The 25345-nt window shown below is 40.3% G+C and overlaps 1 protein-coding gene and 1 long non-coding RNA gene across 2 annotated transcripts; both read left to right on the top strand.

Moving 5' to 3' along the window:
• The first annotated feature begins 16433 nt into the window (after nucleotides 1–16433).
• Nucleotides 16434–17030, top strand: LOC132601756 (uncharacterized). Its single transcript, XM_060314822.1, has one exon. It carries the CDS (start codon nucleotides 16434–16436, stop codon nucleotides 17028–17030), a length of 597 nt encoding a protein of 198 aa, XP_060170805.1.
• Nucleotides 17031–17858: 828 nt separating this feature from the next.
• On the top strand, nucleotides 17859–20113 carry LOC132602441 (uncharacterized). Its single transcript, XR_009567780.1, has 3 exons — nucleotides 17859–18053; nucleotides 18988–19053; nucleotides 20010–20113. It is a non-coding gene; the product is annotated as an uncharacterized LOC132602441 (long non-coding RNA).
• Nucleotides 20114–25345: the final 5232 nt, after the last annotated feature.

The following is a 25345-nucleotide window of genomic DNA, read 5'->3' as shown; positions in this document are numbered from 1 at the left end:
CTCATACGCTTTGTGATCAAATTGCACCCTTGACAATACATGTCTTATCTTTTTTAAGAAGATAGTATTATATTACTAACACTAACAAACAATTGTGTGCCGCCAAATCCGAATGACTAAAAAACCAGTAAAATAATAAGCCTTTATAGTTTCATGTTGTTATATGTAAATTAAGTGATTTGTGTTTCTATCATTAATATTATCTGATGCTTATAAATACACGTACCAACTACGTGTTAAATATAGTATGGGCATTATCTACCCAACGTAATCATTTCGCTTGGCATAACAAATTCAATAGGTGACAAAGGAAAATCCCCTATGTATACCAACAGAGGTGATGAACAGGTCAACCACCTAACCAATGATGTAAGTTACACAGGTAGGATCTCAGATATTGCAACAAAAATAAAGATTGATACGTGGCTCATAATGGGTCACCAAATTCACATACATACATACACACATAAACATGAAATATATACGGTTTGTGACTAAATATATAAATTGTTGTTCCAATTATAGAGGAAAGGAAATTGTGTAGCGCGTTGCGAAGGGTGGAAAAATATATAGCATCAACCCAGCCTATAACAGATCTACAAGTTGAAGAACCGCGTTTGAAGAAGCAACCTAAAGTTAATTGGCTATTTAGAGCTTTATCCGAAGAGACTGAAGCCGGAGGTAAATCAAATAAAAAAGATATTCATTTATCAGATAACTTTTATATTCACTTCCTTTTTGAAATAAGTGATTTAAAGTATCTCCGTCCATATATATATATATGCAGGAGGTATTGCTTACAACTTATCATTATCACAGCTTCATGAGTTGAAAATGGTCCCGGATTGCATTTACTGTGCCGCTAAAAGGTTTCAACATGAACCTCCAACATTTTGTTGTGGAAACGGATATATCAAATTGGCAAGCACTGAAGCTCCTGCAGAACTATATGAAATGTTTGTGAAGGATACAGAAGACGCTATTCAGTTCCGCAAAAAGGTCCGCGCATATAACAACATCTTTGGTTTTACATCATTAGGGGTTACCCTTGATAAGGAAGTAGCATCTTCAAGAAAAGGAGTGTACGCTTTTAGGGCACAGGGTCAAATATATCACAATCTTCCATCATTGGTACCCCCTGTTACTTCCAGCTATACTTTTTTGATACGGACAATGAGTTGTCTAATAGGAAATCAAAAGTAAAAGAGGGTGACCTGTCAGACATAACCATGAGAAAGATCAAACAAAAAATGGATAAAAACCCGTATGCACAAATCTTTCGCCAATTAAAAGACGATTCCACCTTTCAAAATCTCCAACTTCGAATTGCTACAAATGTCTCTCTGGATCAACAAGTGTACAACACACCTTCAGTAGATCAAGTTGTAGCAATTTGGATAGACGGAAACAATCCTAATATACCTTTTGAGCGAGAGATCATTGTTCACGAACATTTGGGGAACGGACATAGAGTCAAGCACTATTATGGCCAGGGGCGGAGCTAGCATGGTAGTCGGGGGTGCGGCCGAACCCAGTAACTTTGGTCTAAACCCTGTATTTGTGTTGAAAAATTCATTGAATATGTATAAATTGTTAATTTAGAACCCTGTAACTTAAATGAATTAGAATCCCGAACCACAAGCTTCAAATCCTGACTCCGCCTCTGATTATGGCTGCTATGATCCGCTGCAATATCCTTTAATCTTCCCAAGAGGCGAAGGCGGGTGGCATCAAGGAATAAGGAAGTAGGACAAAAGACAATATCACACAAGCAATGACCAAGCCAGAACTCTCACCAATGATATTCCACCATTTATATCAACAGATGCAGTATTTGCCAACGAGGACCAAGGTAATGTGTCACACTTTCGGCTACATTATAGTTACATTACACTAACATTGATCAAAAGTTAAAAAAAAATTACCAAGGACAGAGTATACGGTACTGTGGCAAATTGGATAGGACTTCTAGTCATTCAAGCTATTACCAACCAGCCATTACAATTAAGATTTGTACTACTACAATTGTTGATTCTTTTTCGACTCTGTTCCCTTCACAAGCTAATGATTAAATTGGCGGGTTATAAAGGTGTGGTTTGTTGGTATATTTCAAACTCCCCTTAAAAAATGACATTGTCGATAAATAATGCGGATCAGAGAGGATCAAAATACTACTAGAAGGAATGTAAAGACAAGCCAATACAACTACAACATACACATATCTGAATACAAAACACATCTGAGAATAGGCCATACGTTTATCAATTGCAGAAACTTACACTTTTCTTTTATTTAAATATTATAACTAACATACTATTTCATTAATATTACTAACACTTGTAGATGTGCACCGCGAGACAAAAGGCGCAATTTCCTGTAGAGAGTATTACTGTTATAAGTTACAAGTACGGGAAGGAGAGAGGACAATAATACTGCTATGTGGAAGATTACTGCAACAATTTGTGGTTGACATGTACATAAAACTTGAAACAACCAGGCTCTAATATTTCAGAAATGAACAATCAAATTTTAGAAGAGAGGTTTATCAAGGTATCGTTGATAACGTCATGGCGGGAGAATACAGAGGAGATAAAATTGGACAAAGAATACTACTTCCAGCATCTTTTATTGGTGGACCAAGAGATATGCGAAGGCGGTACATGGACACAATGGCGTTGGTTTAGCATTTTGGAAGGCCCGATCTTTTCATCACAATGACGTGTAATCCTGATTGGGCTGAGATCCAACGAGAACTGGGCGCCGGTCAAACTCCTCAAGATAGACCCGACTTGGTGACAAGAGTATTTAGAGCAAAGTTGCAGGATCTGAAAGACCAAATTTTCAAGAAAGAAATATTTGGAATTGTTGCGGCACATGTATTCGTGGTAGAATTCCAAAAACGAGGACTACCACACATACACCTTTTGCTCATACTAAAAGAAGGCCACAAGATTAAATCTGCAGATCAGTATGACCAGTTTATTTCTACAGAGATTCCTGACAAATCTCGATATCCCATCTTGCATGAATTAGTGGTCAAGCATATGATGCATGGTCCATGTGGGAACAAGCGCCCAACAAATCCATGCATGCAAGACGGCCAATGCAAATATCATTATCCCCGCCCTATCAGCAACAAGTCAATTCAAGCAAAAGATGGATATCCAATTTACAAAAGAAGAAGGGATGGAAGGACAGAGAGTGTTCGTGGAATGGAAATGAATAACCAATGGGTTGTGCCTTATAGCCCTTACTTGCTTACAAGATACAATTGTCACATTAATGTCGAGGTTTGCTCTGGAGTAAAGGCAATAAAGTATCTTTACAAGTATATATATATATAAAGGTCATGATAGGTGTGCCATTTATGTTGAGTCTGATAATGGAGCAAGAGTAATTGATGAGATACAAATTTTCCAAGATGCCCGGTGGGTTTCCCCACCCGAAGCTCTCTGGAGAATTTATGAATTCAACTTGAGTGAAATGCAACCTCCAGTCATCAACCTACAACTACATCTCCCTGGAAAGCTCTCAGGTACACATATTTATGCGGCACAAATATGGAGATTCATAAAAATCAAAATTTATTAAAAATATCTAATTATATAGACATATTTTCTTTAGGTAGAGGTATATAATTAGAAGTGCTGCACATTCATTCCATAATTATGGCCTGTTCAATACCCTTGGTTATTAGTATTAGTGTTAGAACCCGTATTTTTGTACAGTGGAATAATCCGGATTTATTTATGATAAGCTAAGGACAAATTTTTTTTTTGGGGATACAAAGTCGGGATTCTTAACCTTCGATTTTATTTTGAGATATAAGTTGTGCATGAATTTATTGGTATGGGACACTTAGGAAAAATTGGGACCACAATTCATAAAATTGGAATTAAAAATGTTGTGCAATAATTGGCCCTTTTAGCCGTGTGGTCCATTAAATGGTCCCACACCTTGTGTGGCCAATTTTAATTGGTCCAACACATGTGTGGGCCCAAGGACACATGGAGGAATTTTGTGGAGGTAAAAAGAGGACTTCTAAGTCATCTTTGTCACTTTCAACACTTAGTAAAATATCAAGAAAATTGAAGGCCATCACCAAGCACCTCACGGCCAAGAACAAAGGAAAACCCAAATCAAATTCAAGCCACTCCAAAATTATTTCCTTGATACAAACCCACTATATTGAAGCCCCTAAGTAGCATGGAAGTATTGTTTGGGTCATCCAACCATTAGTTGTACCCATTTGCAAACCCTAACTATTTGGTGGATTGAAGAAGAAAGGTATGTTTTGCTCTTGTTTTTGTGTTGTGAACATTTATTCATGTTATGGTATGTTAATAGGGATGGAAATCATGAAATATAGTATGATTGGAAGTGGGTTGTGTGATGGGTGTTCTAGCCGTGTATATGGGTGTGACAAATGGAATTGATGAATTAATTCTATATTATGTTAGATTGGTATCGCGTGGGGAAAAGAATAAAAATCATCGATACATGTATATGTGTAGTGTAGCCGTGTTTATAGCCTCCAAATTGTAGCAAAGAAGGAATTAATCTCGCTTAGCGTCGTAATGGTTATTGTGATGACTTGTAGGTTAGAAATGAGAATTTAATGTCCCAAATTGACATAGTAAGCGTTGCGGACTGATTTGGAGAACTTTGTGCATTGAATAAATTTGTATATATAAGAATCATTAACATGTGTATGTGTGTGGCGCGGGCGAATGTGAGTTTTATAATGTGTCGAAGATCGTAATACTATCGCTTAGTATTTTAGTTATCGTCGAAACGAATTCTAGTTGGAAATAAGTGTTTAAGTGGCTCAAGATTGATGTTGAGAAATTGTGGGCTGTTTTGAGGCTAGTTGTGCGTTTGACGTAAATTGTATATTTTATGAAAATCATATCGTTATATTGTGGATTGTGGTACAAAACATGACTTGAAAATGAGGAATGGAAAAGGGGACTGTTTTCGGCCAAACAGTGGAAAAATTTTCGGGTCGTTGGAAATATTATGTGGATTGTTTAGAATGTCCTAGAATATTGTGGTTAAGACTCGGGTGGATAATTAAATGTGTGAGCGATGTGGTGGCTTGAATGTGAGCCGTTGAATTGAATATTTGGAAAGTTGTCGAATGATGAAAAAGAGAGCTATTAATGTTATTTTGTCTTCCGAATTTATTATTGATGTTGTTAGGTTGGTTGTTGTTGTTGTTGTTGATTGATACGGCCGAGTTAAATTCTCGGGGTAGCCTATTTACAGGAGAAATGCTGCCCAAATTTCTGTAGAATTAAGGGCGAAATTGGAATTTAATGCCCAAAGAGTCTTTAGCTAATGTTTGGCATTTTATGGCTTATTTTTAGATCGTGGGCAGCCCGAATCATAGTTTGGACTTAGCTTGAGTTGGATCATATTGGAGAGCGTTTGAGGTATGTAATATATATTCAGATTTATTTCTGTACCTTCTGCTTTGCATACTCAGTACATATTTCGTACTGACCCCCTTCTCCGGGGGCTGCGTTTCATGCCCGCAGGTACAGACGCACAGCCTGGTGATCCACCTGTTTAGGACACCCTTTCTGCTATTCCGAGTGCTCCTCTCTTTCCGGAGCTTATACTTTTGGTATATATATTTATTAGTGCATTTGTATATATTCGTTCATGGGTACGGCGGGGCCCTGTCCCGTCATATGATTCTGTCGGTCTGTTTAGAGGTCTATGGACATGTTTGTGGGTTAGGGTCTTTCTGTATGGAAGTATGTACATGTCGTTTGGGCGATCCCATACGCCGAGGCGGCCGGTCCGCATATGTTGTTTGGGCGATCCTATACGCCGAGGCGGCCGGTCCGCATATGTTTATATATTGCTTGGTTAGCCCTGTGTGGCTCTTGTTGGTATTTTCTGCGTGCAGGGTATATTGGATAGTCCGTAAAACAAAGGAAACTCTGCCGAAATTTTCTGGAAATTACCTAAATTTGAAATAAAGTCTTGTCGGCTTCCGCCATATACTAGAATGAGTTGATAGAATTTGAGATAATATTTGATAGATGGGTTCGGGTGCCCAGATCGGGCACTAGTCACGGCCTACGGGGTTGGGTCGTGACAAAAGTGGTATCAGAGCGGTTTGTCCTCGGAATGTCTACAGACCGTGTCTAGTAGAGTCTTGTTTATCGGTGTGTTGTGCACCACATCTATAAACAGGAAGCTACAGGACATTTAGGATGTTTCCTTTCTTTGAATCTTAGATCGTGCGATAGAGCTGTGCTATTAGGATGATTCTGTTCTGATCTGTTGTTGTTTTTCTTTCAGTGATGCCTCCGAAAAAGGCGACGGCCGCCCAGAAGAAAAAGGGCGTAGTAGGAGAGACCAGCCGGGCTCAGAAGGATACTCGGACCCTTGCTCAGATGATGCGTGATATTACGTCCCGGCCAGCCGACTCTGCTACGTCTTCATCGTCAGAGGAGTCTGGAGCAGCTTCACCATTAGCTCCAGGGGCTCCAGCTCCCGCGCCTCCAGCTCCTCAGCCAGGGGCGGAGGACAGGGCACTGAGAGAGGCTGTGCAGTTATTGACCACTCTGGTAGCGGGACAGGCTCGCAGACGCGGGCGGAGAGATGATGATGATGACGATAGGCGTGACAGCCTGAGGGTTTGAGAGTTTCTATTATGTGGCCCTCCAGAGTTTTACGGGTCTAAGCCCGACGAGGACCCCCATGACTTTATTCGGGGGATGCGGCGCTCACTAGATTTGGTCAGGGCTTCAGAGACTGAGTCTATTGAGTTGGCTTCGCATAGACTACGGGATGTTGCTGCTCACTGGTATGAGTCCTGGGAGCTATCCAGGGGTGAGGGTGCTACCCCAACTACTTGGGATGAGTTCGTGACTGCTTTCACTCACCACTTTTTGCCCCCAGAGTTACGGCGGGCGCGGGTTGACCGATTTTTGCATCTGCAGCAGAGGGGTCGGAGCGTCCGTGAGTATAATATGGAGTTTGATTCTTTGGCCCGGTATGCACCTGCCATAGTAGCAGATATGGCCGATCGGATGCACAGATACGTGATGGGGTTAAACCGCTATTTGATTGATGGCTGTATGGCGGTGGCATTGCAGGCAGACATGGATATTGCCCGATTACAGGCTTATGCCCTGGGTATGGAGGACCGACATAGAGCTGATTATTCTAGTAGAGATCGGGACAGGAGGCCGCCCAAGAGGGCCAGATTCGCAGGTTATTCTGGAGATTCTCGAGGCGGACAGCCTCAGCAGCAGCAGTCAGGCATACATCCTCCTCCGTCAGGCCGGGGTACACAGCCAGCCGGTAGGAGATTTGACAGTGCAGGACAGTCTGGGGCCGGTCAGAGCTCCAGAGCATCAGGGTCACAGATAGCTAGAGGTCCCAGCCAGTCCAGACCACCCAGGCCCCGTTGTTCCCATTGCGGGAAATCGCACCCGGGAGAGTGTTATCGACTTACTGGAGCCTGTTTTTCATGCGGTGGTCAGGGCCATCTTATGCGAGATTGTCCGTTGGCGAGCGGTTCTGGTAGTGTGGCTCAGCCGACGGGGTCAGCCGCTGGTTCATCATCTGCTCCATCAGTTGCACGCCCTGCGGGGCGAGGTATGCCCGCACCGGCGGGACGCGGTCGAGGTCGTGGCAGTGCTTCAGGTTCTAGCGGTCCTTCGAACCGCATTTATGCCTTAGCCAGCAGACAGGACCAGGAGGCTTCGCCTAATGTCATCACAGGTATATTACTGGTTTTCTCTCGTGATGTGTATGCATTGATTGATCCTGGTTCTACATTATCATTTATATCTCCACTCGTTGCTGATACAATTGGGATAGAATCCGAACCGATAGAGTCTTTTGAGGTAGCTACACCAGTAGGGGACTCTGTTATAGCTAGTCAGATTTATAGAGATTGTTCCGTGATTATCTGTGGCCGCTGCACTAAGGCGGATTTGGTGGAGTTAGATATGATCGAGTTTGACGTGATTATGGGTATGGATTGGCTAGCTTCTTGCTATGCTAATGTTGATTGTCAAAAGAAGATAGTCCGATTCCAATTCTCAGGGGAGCCAGATGAGCTTCCAGGTCTTCCTCCCGAACGGGAGATAGAGTTTGTTATTGATCTGTTGCCAGACACTCAGCCTATCTCTATTCCTCCGTACAGAATGGAACCTGCAGAATTGAAAGAATTGAAAGAGCAGCTGAGAGATTTATTGGAGAAGGGTTTCATTCAGCCTAGTGCGTCACCCTGGGGAGCTCCGGTATTATTTGTGAGGAAGAAAGACGGCTCGCTGCGGATGTGCATTGATTATCGGCAGTTGAATAAGGTAACCATCAAGAATAAATATCCCCTCCCCAGGATTGATGATTTGTTTGATCAGCTGCAGGGTGCCAGGTACTTCTCGAAGATAGACCTGCGATCGGGTTACCATCAGGTACGGGTACGAGAGGCTGATATTCCCAAGACAGCATTCAGGACCCGATATGGGCACTATGAGTTCAGAGTTATGTCTTTTGGGCTGACAAATGCCCCAGCAGTATTTATGGACCTGATGAATCGGGTATTCAGACCGTTCTTGGATATGTTTGTGATCGTATTTATCGATGATATTCTGGTTTATTCTCGGTCAGAGGCAGAGCATGCGGACCATTTGAGGACGGTACTTGGCACACTTCGGCACCAGGAATTATATGCTAAATTTTCTAAGTGTGAATTCTGGTTATCTTCAGTGGCATTTCTGGGACATATTATTGGGGATGATGGCGTCCGGGTGGATACCCAGAAGATCGAGGCCGTAAAGAATTGGCCTAGACCTACGACGCCGACAGAGGTGCGTATCTTTCTGGGATTGGCTGGTTATTATCGGAGATTCGTGGAGAAGTTTGCTTCCATTTCAGCGCCTTTGACAAGGCTGACTCAGAAGGGAGCTAAGTTTCAGTGGTCAGATGCTTGCGAGCGTAGCTTCCAGTTGCTGAAAGAGAAGTTGACTACGGCTCCAGTCCTGACTCTTCCGGAGGGTCCAGATGGGTATGTTATTTATTGTGATGCCTCTGGTATTGGTTTGGGATGTGTGTTGATGCAGCACGGCAGGGTGATAGCTTATGCTTCCCGGCAGCTCAGAAAACATGAAAAGAATTATCCTACTCACGATTTGGAGCTGGCCGCGGTCATTCATGCTTTGAAGATGTGGAGACATTATTTATATGGGGTTCACGTTGACATTTATACAGATCATAAGAGCCTTTAGTACATCTTTAGGCAAAAGGAGCTGAACTTGCGGCAGCGGAGGTGGTTAGAGTTGCTGAAAGATTATGATGTTGACATTCTCTACCATCCTGGGAAAGCTAATGTTGTGGCGGATGCACTCAGCCGCAAGTCTATTGGTAGCCTAGCAGACGTGCCATCACAGAATAAAGAAATGGTTCGCGATATTCATCAGTTGGCTAGTCTTGGAGTTCGCTTGGTTGATTCTGGAGATGTTGGGGTTTCTGTTCGAGGTATTGCTGAGTCCTCTATTACAGAAGATATTAAGCGGCATCAGTATGAGGATCCTATTCTGGCACAGTACAGAGACGCAGCGCTGGCACAGGAGAAGACTCCGTTTGAGATTTCACCTAATGGAGTGTTATTTCATAGAGGCCGATTGTGTGTACCTGACGTTGCAGGGTTGCGGCGACAGGTTATGGGCGAGGCACATTACGCCCGATATTCTGTTCACCCAGGGTCGACGAAGATGTACCATGATATCAGATGCCTATATTGGTGGGACGGTATGAAAAAGGATATAGCAGAGTTCGTTGCCCAGTGCCCTAATTGTCAGCAAATGAAGATTGAGCATCAGAAACCCGGTGGGTTATTGCAGGAGATGGAGATACCAACGTGGAAGTGGGAGATAATTAATATGGATTTCATTGTAGGCTTGCCTCGCACTCCACGGAGGTACGACTCCATTTGGGTTATTGTTGATCGGCTGACGAAATCAGCCCATTTTCTTCCGGTTCGGACCACCTTTTCAGCTGAGGATTATGCCAGGCTTTATGTCAGGGAGATTGTACGACTTCATGGAGTTCCTGTGTCTGTTATTTCCGATAGAGGTGCCCAGTTTACAGCTAAGTTCTGGAGATCGTTTCAGGAGGGATTGGGGACCCAGGTGAGCCTGAGTACAACCTTCCATCCCCAGTCCGACGGACAGGCCGAGCGCACTATTCAGACATTGGAAGATATGTTGCGTGCCTGTGTTATTGATTTCAGGGGTAGCTGGGACGACCATTTACCGCTTGTTGAGTTTGCATATAATAACAGCTACCACTCCAGTATTCAGATGGCACCATATGAGGCTTTGTATGGCAGGAAGTGTAGATCACCGATCGGTTGGTTTGATGTTGGGGAGACTGAGTTGATTGGCCCAGATGTGGTCCAGCAGGCCGTGGATAAGGTGAAACTTATTCGAGAAAGATTGTTGGCAGCCCAGAGCCGACAGAAATCTTATGCCGATAAGCGACGTCGACCGTTAGAGTTTCAGATTGGCGATTGGGTGTTCCTGAAAGTGTCACCGATGAAAGGTGTTATGCGATTTGGCAAGAAAGGAAAGCTCAGTCCGAGATATATTGGGCCCTATCTGATTATTCGCAAAATAGGCAAGGTGGCCTACGAATTGGATTTGCCAGCTGACTTGGGAGCGGTACACCCGGTATTTCATGTTTCTATGCTTCGTAAGTGTATTGGTGACCCTTCCAGAGTCTTTCCTGTAGATGATATTCAGGTCACCGAGGAGCTATCTTATGAGGAGCAGCCTATAGCCATATTGGATCGCCAGGTAAAAAGGTTGCGGAACAAAGATATGGCTTCTGTTAAAGTGTTGTGGCGGAACAATAACCGAGAGGAAATGACCTGGGAAGCTGAGGAGCATATGAAGAAGAAGTATCCTCATTTATTTTCAGAGCCTACAGGTAATCCAATTCTCTATTTGACTATGTTGTTTGATAAATGAATCGTTGATCAAGGATTGTATTGTTGTGATAGTTAGTAAGGAAACTCCCCCAAATTGTTGTATGACCGGTAAGGTTAATCTGACATTCGAGGACGAATGTTCTAAAGGGGGGGAGGATGTTAGAACCCGTATTTTTGTACAGTGGAATAATCCAGATTTATTTATGATAAGCTAAGGACAATTTTTTTTTTTCGGGATACAAAGTCGGGATTCTTAACCTTCGATTTTATTTTGAGATATAAGTTGTGCATGAATTTATTGGTATGGGACACTTAGGAAAAATTGGGACCACAATTCATAAAATTGGAATTAAAAATGTTGTGCAATAATTGGCCCTTTTAGCCGTGTGGTCCATTAAATGGTCCCACACCTTGTGTGGCCAATTTTAATTGGTCCAACACATGTGTGGGCCCAAGGACACATGGAGGAATTTTGTGGAGGTAAAAAGAGGACTTCTAAGTCATCTTTGTCACTTTCAACACTTAGTAAAATATCAAGAAAATTGAAGGCCATCACCAAGCACCTCACGGCCAAGAACAAAGGAAAACCCAAATCAAATTCAAGCCACTCCAAAATTATTTCCTTGATACAAACCCACTATATTGAAGCCCCTAAGTAGCATGGAAGTATTGTTTGGGTCATCCAACCATTAGTTGTACCCATTTGCAAACCCTAACTATTTGGTGGATTGAAGAAGAAAGGTATGTTTTGCTCTTGTTTTTGTGTTGTGAACATTTATTCATGTTATGGTATGTTAATAGGGATGGAAATCATGAAATATAGTATGATTGGAAGTGGGTTGTGTGATGGGTGTTCTAGCCGTGTATATGGGTGTGACAAATGGAATTGATGAATTAATTCTATATTATGTTAGATTGGTATCGCGTGGGGAAAAGAATAAAAATCATCGATACATGTATATGTGTAGTGTAGCCGTGTTTATAGCCTCCAAATTGTAGCAAAGAAGGAATTAATCTCGCTTAGCGTCGTAATGGTTATTGTGATGACTTGTAGGTTAGAAATGAGAATTTAATGTCCCAAATTGACATAGTAAGCGTTGCGGACTGATTTGGAGAACTTTGTGCATTGAATAAATTTGTATATATAAGAATCATTAACATGTGTATGTGTGTGGCGCGGGCGAATGTGAGTTTTATAATGTGTCGAAGATCGTAATACTATCGCTTAGTATTTTAGTTATCGTCGAAACGAATTCTAGTTGGAAATAAGTGTTTAAGTGGCTCAAGATTGATGTTGAGAAATTGTGGGCTGTTTTGAGGCTAGTTGTGCGTTTGACGTAAATTGTATATTTTATGAAAATCATATCGTTATATTGTGGATTGTGGTACAAAACATGACTTGAAAATGAGGAATGGAAAAGGGGACTGTTTTCGGCCAAACAGTGGAAAAATTTTCGGGTCGTTGGAAATATTATGTGGATTGTTTAGAATGTCCTAGAATATTGTGGTTAAGACTCGGGTGGATAATTAAATGTGTGAGCGATGTGGTGGCTTGAATGTGAGCCGTTGAATTGAATATTTGGAAAGTTGTCGAATGATGAAAAAGAGAGCTATTAATGTTATTTTGTCTTCCGAATTTATTATTGATGTTGTTAGGTTGGTTGTTGTTGTTGTTGTTGATTGATACGGCCGAGTTAAATTCTCGGGGTAGCCTATTTACAGGGGAAATGCTGCCCAAATTTCTGTAGAATTAAGGGCGAAATTGGAATTTAATGCCCAAAGAGTCTTTAGCTAATGTTTGGCATTTTATGGCTTATTTTTAGATCGTGGGCAGCCCGAATCATAGTTTGGACTTAGCTTGAGTTGGATCATATTGGAGAGCGTTTGAGGTATGTAAAGCAACCTTCCTTCTTTTGGCATGTCTTAGTTTCACATAGGCTAGATTAGAGCTTTAAGGGAATTCCAAATTCGAGATCCGAGCATGTTATGATCCATATATATATTCTTTGGCACTCTTATGTATGTTTTTATGAAATATGAACCATGATGTATTTGAAGTAATCGCTTTCCGAAATTCGCATAGAAAATGTTCACTTTAAGGAATTTTGTAATCTCTGAATGCCATATTTTTCGCATAGAGGCTCGGATCGCTCCAATAATTTTTATAGGAGTTTGCTTGATGTATAATGGGTATGTTTTTCATAGGCGGGCTCAGTTCGGGTCTATACTCGTCCGTGGGTCCCGCGACGCCCTTTATGTAAATTCGACAACTTTGAATCAAAAAGTGATAATTATTATTCCGATTTCGAATATGACTATTTTACTTATCCTTCGGATTTATAATAATGATTTTATGCATATGATTCCTCACTACTCCGCTCGTGCCTACTATGATATCGTTCGCCGGTTCCCGGGCCGGTTCTGTTGTCGTGCGCTTTTTGATACATTCCGGTGTTATGCTGTGTTTATGGTTCACCGTGCTCCTCGCTCGAGGGCCGGGTTCCACTTATGTTTGGTGTTATGCTGTGTTTGGCGTTATGCTGTGTTGTGATGTGTGACGGGGATTCGGAGATTTGAAACTTTCTGGTGTTATGCTGTGTTGTGGCGCCATCGACAGGCGGGCGACCACATTTTCCAGTGCCCTATGCATAATTTATACTTTGGAAATAAACATTTTGATATGTATTATTTTCTATATATCTGATTCGATTATTATTCAGATTTATTTCTGTACCTTCTGCTTTGCATACTCAGTACATATTTCGTACTGACCCCCTTCTCCGGGGGCTGCGTTTCATGCCCGCAGGTACAGACGCACATCCTGGTGATCCACCTGTTTAGGACACCCTTTCTGCTATTCGGAGTGCTCCTCTCTTTCCGGAGCTTATACTTTTGGTATATATATTTATTAGTGCATTTGTATATATTCGTTCATGGGTACGGCGGGGCCCTGTCCCGTCATATGATTCTGTCGGTATGTTTAGAGGTCTGTGGACATGTTTTTGGGTTAGGGTCTTTCTGTATGGATGTATGTACATGTCGTTTGGGCGATCCCATACGCCGAGGCGGCCGGTCCGCATATGTTGTTTGGGCGATCCTATACGCCGAGGCGGCCGGTCCGCATATGTTTATATATTGCTTGGTTAGCCCTGTGTGGCTCTTGTTGGTATTTTCTGCGTGCAGGGTATATTGGATAGTCCGTAAAACAAAGGAAACTCTGCCGAAATTTTCTGGAAATTACCTAAATTTGAAATAAAGTCTTGTCGGCTTCCGCCATATACTAGAATGAGTTGATAGAATTTGAGATAATATTTGATAGATGGGTTCGGGTGCCCAGATCGGGCACTAGTCACGGCCTACGGGGTTGGGTCGTGACAATTAGTTAGAGCAAACGTTATTCACAACCTCAGTTATTCGAATTTATGCTATTTTAATTTGAAGGAATAATTCAAAACGACAGTATTCAATGTCTAATAGTGACAAAATCTATTCATTTGCTTGAACGGATGAAGTTATGGTATTTATAAATGCATAATGCAAAACTATTATCATCTGGGAGAGATTTTCCCAATACGGTCACCAAGTCACCAACCACGGAAAGCACACCTACAAATTTCCTGGCCAATGCTTGGCTACTTTCCCCCCAAATACCAGTTTTAAAAGCAAGTAATCACAAACTTTTACTACTTTTGTTGGTAAATTGGTAGAGGTTTCCTTTAATTGGGATGGGATTACTTTTACGCTAATGCTTGGTGTGGCTTCAAACTAATTAACTCCAACAATATATGCAGATACTTATGCTTAAATTCCTGGTGAAGTCTTTCTATTATTATGAAGTTGTATCTTCCATTAATTTTTATATATTTTGACACATACCATAATTTAAGCATGTGATTTTCATTAAAGTTAAAGTGCATGGGCGACTGAATAAATATTTAAAGTGTATGGATTCTCACGTTACGTCTACATCTTCTGCTACACTCAAAGAATGATTATGTTGGGCCAAAGAATGAAAAAGTTGATTCCGTTTGCGCATACCCAGCATACAAAATAAACTTATATATTTGATTAGGATAGTATCCACTGTATTTAGAAGTCCAAGTTAAAACTCTTGAATTAATTGTCAATTGTTACCTAAATTCACACTTCACTGTGAAAATTAAAACGATGGACTGTGCTATGAGTTTCATGTGCACTAGAATGCCTTCAATAGAACCACATACATGATTTTCAGGAGAAAGCATTACAGATGTAAATTAACAGGTAAGTTTATTTTCTCCATTGTAACTTCCAATGTTTAGTATTCAGTGACACTACACAGAAATAGTTTATGTGATATCATTTTTGGTTGCTGAATAGTTGTTTCAAAAATAGAAACACCAAAGCTAAATATACAATATCTAACTATTTAACAATATGTAGTGTTTTATTGGAAGAAGCAAAATTTGCAAAACATCATCGCGTGGGATGGCGTCAGGCAAACCATGCTGACCGAGTATTTCAAGATGTGCGCCAAAGACCTTGAAGCAAGTACATACCTTTATAGAGAATTCCCTAAGTACTATGTGTGGAATCCACAGGGAAAGGCTTGGACAAAAAGAAAAACAAGATCTGTAATTGGTCGCATTGCAACTGGTAAGGCATATAGTACTACTGTGTACCTTTATACACAACATCTACCATTAAACTATTTTATTAACATTCATTACATACTTCAGCTAATCTTAAGGAAGGCGAAAGGTATTATGAGCGGTTATTACTAAACCAGGACCATTATCATTCGAGGACTTACTCACTGTCAGCGGAAGGCAATGTGACACCTTTAAAGAAGCAGCCAAAGAAAGAGGGTTATTAGAATCGGACAACAGCATATCAGAATGCTTGGGAGAGGCTGTTCTATTCAAAATGCCATCAGCTCTACGAAGTTTGTTTGCAACAATTCTGGTTCACTGTAACCCTACCGATGTCAGAAAACTATGGGATACATATTTTGAGGATATGTCTGAGGACTTTAGCAGGATACATAACAACTCACCCGACGCGATAATACAATGTACGCTACAGGATATTAATTACTATTTGGAAAGTATGGGCAAAACCATCAACGTATATGACCTACCCCGCCTTCAGCAACATTTGGTCGAAGTTGCCCCATCAGAATGTAGAGAAGTGGCTGAAGAAACGTCCGTGCAAATACCAAAAGAAGATTTTGACTCACAATCAAGTCTAAATCCTGAACAAGAGCAAGCTTTCAAAATAATATTACAGGCGGTGGATTGTGGAAGGGCTGGACTATTCTTTGTCGATGGACCTGGAGGAACTGGAAAAACATTCTTGTACCGTGCATTGCTGGCCAACGTTAGATCAAGACGTATGATTGCCTTGGCAACAACAACCAGTGGCGTAGCAGCTTCAATTTTACCGGGAGGACGTACAGCTTCCCCTTCAAACAAATGAATCATCCATGACAAATATGTCAAAACAAAGTGGTGCTGCCAAATTGATTAGAAAAGAAAAGCTACTTATATGGGATGAAGCGCCAATAGCCAAGCGGCAAACAATAGAAACTGTTGACAGGAGCTTTAGAGATATAATGGACATTGATAAGCCTTTTGGCGGGAAAGTCATGGTTTTTGGAGGAGATTTCCGTCAGGTATTACCTGTTGTCCCAAAATCTACAAGAGCAGAAACTGTTAACGCAAGCTTAGTGAAATCATATCTCTGGCCTTTGATGGAAAAGATCCAGTTTACCAGAAATATGAGAGCAAGAACTGATCCAACATTTAGTGACTTCTTACTTCGTGTCGGTAACGGAGAAGAGCCAACAATAAGAGACAATTTGATCCGCCTCCCAGAACAATTGACTGTCAAGTATGGTAGTGATGGAACTGCTGAAGAAAGGTTAATAAACGAAATATTCCTATCGCTGCAAGAAAATGCAAGCGCTGCAAAATATGTAACAGAGCGGGCTTTCCTAGAGAGCAGAAATGAGCATGTTGATAAATTAAATGAGAAGTTGATAACCATGTTCCCGGGGAAAGCAAAACGTTCATTAGTTTTGACTATGTAGAAGATGACACCAACAACTATTAGCAAGAAGAATATCTAAATACTTTAACACCAAATGGTCTCCCACCGCATAGATATTCAGACAAATAGAACATATAATATAATATCAAAGATGCACTTACAAAGAAATATATTTTAACGATTCCTTTTTTGTGCATGGTTAGTTCTGAAGGAGAATGCACCAATCATGCTACTAAGGAATTTAGACACGTCAAACGGATTATGCAATGGCACAAGACTGATATGTAGAAGCCTCGACAAGAATATCTTGCACGCAGAAATTACAAGTGGCCATTGCGCAACTAAGCATGTGTTCCTTCCACGAATTCAACTATCACCCCCAGAAAATGAAGGATATCCTTTCAAATTCATTCGGAAGCAGTTTCCAATACGACTTTGCTTTACAAGGACAATAAATAAAGCGCAAGGTCAAACATGTTACGTCCCGTATTTTTATACATTGGACAACCCGGATTAATTATAATAATTTAAGACCAAGATTATTCCGGGATTTGAAGTCGAGACTTTTGACCATTTGATTTTTATTTTGAGACATAAGTTATATATGAAATTGATGGCATTGAACACTTAGGAAAAATTGGGACCACAATTCATAAAAATTGGAATTAAAAATCTTGTGCAAAAAGGGGCATGTGGCCGTGTACAATGGAAAGGGTCCCACACATTGTGTGGCCAATTTTAATTGGTCCAACACATTGTGTGGGCCAAAGACAACTAAGAGATATTTTGTATACTCTTAAAAGATGAAGACCAAGTCTTCTTTCATCATTTGCTCACTTCAACACTTAGAAAAATAAGAACTTGGGAGCTCCATTTTTGCCACTGTTTTCGGCCAAGAACAAGAGAAAACCAAGATCATTTCAAGCCTCCCTAAAAATATTTCCTTGATACAAAACCACTATATTGAAGTCCCTAAGTAGCGTGGAAGTATTGTTTGGGTCATCCAACCATTAGTTGTGCCTATTTGCAAACCCTAGCCTATTGGTGGAGGTGAAGAACAAAGGTATGTTTTGCTCTTGCTTTTGTGTTGCGAACGTTTATTTCATGTTGTAGTATGTTAATATGGATGAAATTGGTGAAATATAGTATGTTGGAAGTGGTGTGTGTGCATTGTGTTCTAGCCGTGTATATGGGGGTAGAAAATGGAATTTATGAATCAATTCTTATATCATGTTAGATTGTTGGAGAGTGGGGAAGAGAATAAAAAGTCCTCAATATATATATATATATATGTATGTGTGTGTGTGTGTGTGTGTGTGTGTGTGTGTGTGTGTGTGTGTAGTGTGGACGAATGTGAGCCCTATTATTATGCCGAAGATCGCATTTATATTGCTTAGCGCTTTAGTTATCGTCGATATGAATTCTAGTTGGAAATAAGTGTTTAGTGACTCAAGAATGATGTTGAAATGGTAGGGGCTGATCTAAGGCTTATTGTACGTTCGATGTAATTCGTATATTTTATGAGAATGATATTGTTATATTGTGGATTGTGATACAAAACATGACTTGAAAATGAGGAAAGTGAAAAGAGGGTTGCTCTCGGCTAGGGACTGTTTTCGGCCAACATTGGAGAAAATTTTTCGGATTGTTAGAAATGTCATGCGAATTGTTTAGAAAGTCCTCCAATATTGTTGGTAAGGATTTTGGGTTGAAAATTGAATATATGAGCTATATTGTGGCTTGAATGTAAGCCGTCGAAACGAATATTTGGGAAGTTGTCGAATGGTGTAAAAGAGAGCTACTATTATTATTTTGCCTTTCGAATTGATTATTGATGTTGCTAGGTTGGTTGTTGTTGTTGTTGTTGTTGATTTTGAGCGAGTTAAATTCTCAGGATGGCCTATTTACAGGGGAAATGCTGTCGAATTTTCTGTAGAATTTAATGAATGGCTTAAGGGCCCTTAGCTAATGTTTGGTATTCGTTGGCGTATTTGTAGACCTTGGGGAGCCCGAGGCGTAGATTTGGATTAGCTTTAGATTGGCTTGCTTGGAGTGCGTACGAGGTATGTAAAGCAACCTTCTTTTCTTGGCATGCCTTAGTTTCACATAGGCTAGATTAGAGCCTTAAGGGAATTCCAAATTCGAAATCCGAGCATGATATGATATATATATATATATATATATATATATATATATTCCTTGGCACTCTTATGTATGATTTGATGGAATATGAACCATTATGTTTTTGAAAGAAGTGATTTCCAAACTTTGTACAAAAAGGTTTCACTCTAATGAATTTCGTAATTTTTGAATGCCATACCTTTCGCATAAGGGCTCGGATTGTTCCAACATTTTCATAAGAGTTTGCATGATGTATAATGAGTATGTTTTCCATAAGCGGGCCTGATTCGGGTCGATACCCGTCCGTGGGTCCAGCGACCTTCCTTTATGTAATTCGGAAAATCTTTGAAAGAATGTAGTATGACCATTATTCTGATTTCAAGTATGATCATTTTACTTATGTTTGAAGCTATGATAATGATTTTATGCATACGACTACTCACGACTCTATTCATGCATTCTGTTATTTCTTTCGCCGAGTCCCGGGCCGGTTCTGTTATCGTGCGCATTTTAATATACTCCGGAGTTATGCTGTGTTTATGGTTCACCGAGCTACTCGCAAAAGAGGGTCGGGTTCCACCTATATTTGGTGTTATGTTGTGTATGGCGTTATGTTGTGATGTTATATGTGACGGGGATATGGAGATTTGAGACTTTCTGGTGTTATGCTGCGTTATGGCGCCATCGACTGGTGGGCGACCATATTCTTCTGTACCTGATGCATGACTTACATGTTTTTGAAAGTAAACAAATTTTGATATGTTGGATTTGCACTTATGTTTGATACTTCCATTTCATTTATATCTCAGATTTGCTTTCTGTACATTCTGCTTTGCATACTCAGTACATATTTCGTACTGACCCCCTTTCTTCGGGGGGCTGCGTTTCATGCCCGCAGGTACAGACGCACAGTTTGGTGATCCACCGGTTTAGGACACCCCTTTTTGCTGTTGGAGTGCTCTTCTCCTTTCAGAGCATATCTTTTGGTATATATTTTTGTTCGCTATGTATATATATATATATATATATATATATATATATATATATATATATATATATATATATATATATATATATATATATATAATCGTTCAGGGGTACGGCGGGGCCCTGTCCCGCCATATGATTCGTCTGGTCTGTTTAGAGGTCTGTAGACGTATTTGTGGGTGTGTGTGCCTACTTCTGTACAGTTGTGTTTATATGATTCTACTCGTTATGGCAGCCTCGTCGGCGTGCATTTTGTAAATGCGTTTGGGCCGTTGTGCCATTTAATAGCCTTGTCGGCTTTTGATACATTGGACAGCCTAGTCGGCTTTTTGATATATATATATATGTTCGCACATGGTTGCGTTGAATGTGTCGGATACAGTTTGATATGGTTTGAGACGGCATATAGTAGTTATGGCCATATATGCTATTTGTATGGGATTCGATATGGATAGGTATGTCAAGGTGCCCAAGTAGGGCACTAGTCACGGCCTACGGGGTTGGGTCGTGACAAAACAATTCCCAACGTTGGTTTGTATTTGCCCCAACATGTATTCTCGCATGGTCAATTGTACGTTGTACTTTCAAGAGGGAAATCAATGTCCACGACCAAAGTTCTGGTCTTGACAGAGCAGCCAAAACATCGAAGCGGGACATACACAAAGAACATCGTCTACAAGGAAGTCTTAGGTATGATACACTCTTATAACATGTTTGCACCTAATACCATAGAAAAATCGCTACTTATTTCTCGACCAACCCTAACTAAATTCAACGGTTACACTTTTCAGGTTTAGAGAACAATGACACACCTAAGCATTGATAAGCAACTCATTATATGCCCACTGCATGTTCGTCAAACTGATCTTCAAATTTTTGCAGCAACATTTTCTATTACTTATTGCACACATTCATATTTAAACATTATCGTTGTAATGACAATGAAACACCCAGAATGTTCCGCAAATAGAGTTTCAAATTTGTGCAGTTACGTTTTATATTACTTAACACGAATGTGTTCATGTAATGTGTATAACTAATTTAAAATAAACATGGGCCACACGTGCAACACACGTGCCCAGAACTAGTATTATATAAACGTTTGAGCCTGTCTAACCAGGATTTTGGGCGAGTTTTCTAAGATCACACTCATTCTGAATACGTTGACTCTAAATATTGGATTCGCCTTTTTGTACATGTTTTGATAGGTATATGGAGGTTGTTTTGTCTTACCTTTTGGCGGGGTGTCTGGTTTTTCGATATCTATTACCACCTGTGGTTCTAGTGCTTTGTTTACCGCGCTATTTCGTTATTGTTACTATCCTTTTTTTTCTGTATGCTAAGTACTGGTTTCCATATCGCATTATTTTGTTGTTGTTACTGCTTTCCTATCCATATTCCCTCTTTTTAAATAGCTTTGAGATGTTTTACTTGAGCCGAGGGTCTATCGGAAATAACCTTTCTATCTCTAATGTTACACCCCAGAAAAATTTCACGTTACTGAAACTGTAGACGGCTTAGTACGGGCCAAAGGAGGAGTAAAGTTACGCCAGGGTTAAGGAGGTTAAGTTTCCGAGGCTTTGAAAGAAAGTTAGGCAAGGTCTGATACGAAAATTCGAGAATCAAGTTCGGAATGAAGGTTGTGTTATAAGAAGGTAATAATAACATATATATGACATTTGGAGACCATATGGTGTAAAATTAGTTCATATGTTATTTGACGAAAAGCCCTCGCTGCCGCGAGCTAAGTGGGACCCACATGTCGGAGTTTTATGAAAGACGTGAGAAGGGACATGTGAGTAGTATATGGAAAGTTGAGTAAGTCCTAAGAAGGACCCATAAGCTAAAAATGAGTGTAGACCCTCCAAAAGGACGATTTAAGAAAACGTTTTTGGGTGATCCGACTTGGAGGGGCAAAAACGGCATTATAAGTTTGGAATTTGGGAAAACCCCCAGAAATAAAAGTTGTAGATAATTGAAAGAGATTTCTAACGATAGGTCGTGGGCCCTCACACGATAACTGGATCAAGAGTTATGACTATTTTACTGAACGAAGGTCCAGTCAGAAAAGTTAACTCTGCGCGAACGCGCAGAAGGAATTTATTTAAACCTGCGCGAACGCACACAAAGGGGGCGCGAACGCGCAGAAGAAATTTTATGTCAGTTCCAGCCGAACCTGGAACGTTATAAAAAGGGGGTTATCCCCCATTTTTCAGTTAAACCCATACAAAAAACACTCCAATATTCCAGAAAATTCCCCAACATCCCACCACCAAATTTTAGCCCAAACCAGGTATAATTTCCCAATTCCAGTCCGGATAGCGTATAGTTTTTGCTGCAGAATCATATAGCGGGCGTGTGGTGGCCAAAAATTAGTGTGAAAAGGTGCAGATACAGCAATATTAAAGGGAGAAAGGTATGAATCTCTTCCTATTTGTGTTAATACCAGTTTATTTACGAAGAAGACGTGATTAAATGATTGTATACTGAGTTAATTAGTTATAAAAGTTGGAAAACAGCGTGTGGGCTGTTTTATGAGATATTTTGGAGTTGGAAACATTATAATTGATGTTGGTATTGTTGTTATTGTTGTTGGTTGCTGAATTGAGAATTCGGGCTAGGCATATAAACAGGGGAGGTGCTGCCCGATTTTCGGCAGAATATAAAATAGTATAATTTGGAATATGGTACGAATGTGCGATGGAGAGGCTAATGTTTGTGTAAATCCTCTTAAATGTAGATTTACGGGCTTGGACGAATAAGCGTAGCCAGTAGGAGATTGAACAGGTATGTGAGGCTAGTCCTTTCTTTCCAATGGCATGAATCCCATAGTATAAGTTCTTTTACTCTTCATGAGTTCATGTATTCCAAGAAGCTAAAAGCCTATATTCCTACATGTCTATATAAGATAAGAGACATGATATGATGATGCCATATTGATAACGATGTCATTTATTGCTTACAATCACCCTATGTACTAATTCCTTCAAGGTGAGGTGGAATGTCAATAATTGCTCCATAATGAAATCGGGGGATCACGACCTTACGTCACCCCGATAGAGTATAGATGATCTTGAGCCTTATGCATGTATTATGTTAAGATAAGCATATTATGATAAGCATATGATTATAAGTTATTCCATATGATATGATATATATATGTACATGTATATGGGGAAGGGGAAAGGTAAGGCGCTATAGACGCACAACCACCTGATCAGTTGGAGTATGATATATGATATCGTCCCGGACGCGGGATATGTGGTTAGATGGATCGGAGCCGATGCCTCGGCAACATGATATGTTCTATTTTCCAGATATATGAAATAGATGTTTTCAAAGAAAGTAAAGTATGATAGACGTATGGATCGGGCTGCACGTTCCGCAGCACTAAGCATGTATGGTATCCGCCTAAAAGGCACCCATATGTACAGGTTACTCTTTTACCTCATGATGTGCTCTGTATTTCCATTCTGTTATTATTCATATTTATGTCTCTCACTATGTTACTATTCATGCCTTTCATACTCAGTACATTGCTCGTACTGACCCCCTTTCTTCGGGGGCTGCGTTTCATGTCGCACAGGTACACCCAGATGAGTGGAAGCCATTATAAAATACGTTCCAGCGGAGTTGGTAGACTCCATTTGTTCCTAGAGTGCTGCCGAGTCAGAGTATATGTGCTATACAGTTTGTTCGAAGCTAGAGACTTTGCAGACATAGTTGTGGGTATTGGTTGTCAGTTCAGTAAGAGGCTCCATCAGCCGAGGTGTCATTCGTGTCACGATATAAGTTTCATATGATTACAGATTTTGTTTGATTTGAAAGTAACGAAAAAGAATATTTCTGAAAATTTTAATATGCATTTCATCTTTATTTGATTTAAAAAGTCCAAATGATTATGTATGTATTAAAATTCAGTGGGTTCGCTCGGCTCTAAGTAAGAGTCGGGTGCCCATCACACCCTAGTAAGATCGGGGTGTGACATCTATGTAGGAGTAAGGTTTGCGTACACTTTATCCTCTGCAGACTCCACATGGGGGATTGTATTGGGTATGTTGTCGTTGTTGTTGTTGTGGCGGGGTGTCTGGTTTTCACTGGAAATATGGACACAAAACATGCGACATACACAAAGAATAATGTAGCCAACATTTTGGTGATTTTTGATTTTCCAGACACTTTTGACAGCTAGCTTAATTAATTTAAGCAAGAATTTGATGGTTTTAGGAGTAGGTCACCATTTTAGGTGTCTAACATAAGTTGAAGAGGACATAGCCAAGAAGCTTCATACCAGTTATCACCAAATGACTGTTATTTTGGATTCCAAAGAGCAACCTGAATTTTCTTAGCCATGGAGACATTTTTGTGCATTGCTAATTTGAGAGGTAGAGTCAAAAAAAGGTTCAAGAATTTAACTGTGGAAGAGAGCTCTCTTCAATTAAATTACTATTGTATACACTACACAGTAATTTCAACTATGTGCAGTCATTATCAATTTTCCAACCCTGGAACCAGAAACCTCCCTAGTTAAAGGCTTGCAGACAGTAAGTGTACATCAGCGGTAAACACTTACATATCTGGTGTTTACATCAATCTAATGAATATATAACACGTCTTAGTACAAACTTTTATTGCTTAACTATAGTTAATTATGTTACACCCCGTACCTCGAAGAAGCACTGGTTAAATTTGAATGTAATTATGTCGAGTTACGACTAGGTAAAACAACTTTGGAGTATAAGGAACGAGACATTATTAAGTATATTGTTTAAGTAACGGACGAATTACGCTCTCGTAAGTCGTAATCAGGAAAGACTATTTTGAAACACAAGAATATGACCATTATCATGTATAATAAATGATAAATATCATGTATGAAGAGTTTCGGAAGGTTTCGAGGTTAAGCAAATTGAAGAAAATATGTTCGACGAAAATTTGAGAAATGTTGGACAGATTTCTAGTCAACTTTGGAGGGGTATATCTCCATGTATATTTGGAGTTTTAACGTGTTTCAAAATTCTAAAATGAATTTCGGCGAGTCTAGTTTCTAATTCAACAAACCGCTCGTCGATAGGACATCGGAGTAGAGAATTATAGACGATACAAACTGAGCTGTCGACGTAGAAACAAGACTGTTACAGTACTGTAGCTACAGTTACGCCGCCTCAGCCCTTATAAAAAGGGGCAAACCCCCATTTTCATCATCCAAAAATGTCCAAAAAGTTCCAGAATTTTCAGCACACAAAA

This window comes from Lycium barbarum, chromosome 7 (genome assembly GCF_019175385.1).
Source record: "Lycium barbarum isolate Lr01 chromosome 7, ASM1917538v2, whole genome shotgun sequence".
Classification (NCBI taxonomy): Eukaryota; Viridiplantae; Streptophyta; class Magnoliopsida; order Solanales; family Solanaceae; genus Lycium; species Lycium barbarum.
The sequence above is the reverse complement of the archived record's forward strand: the minus strand, read 5'-3'. Positions and strand labels throughout refer to the sequence as shown.

Bases quoted from the DNA above. Each gene is read 5' to 3' on its own strand.
- LOC132601756 (XM_060314822.1), top strand. From the start codon at position 16,434: ATGTCAAAACAAAGTGGTGCTGCCAAATTGATTAGAAAAGAAAAGCTA.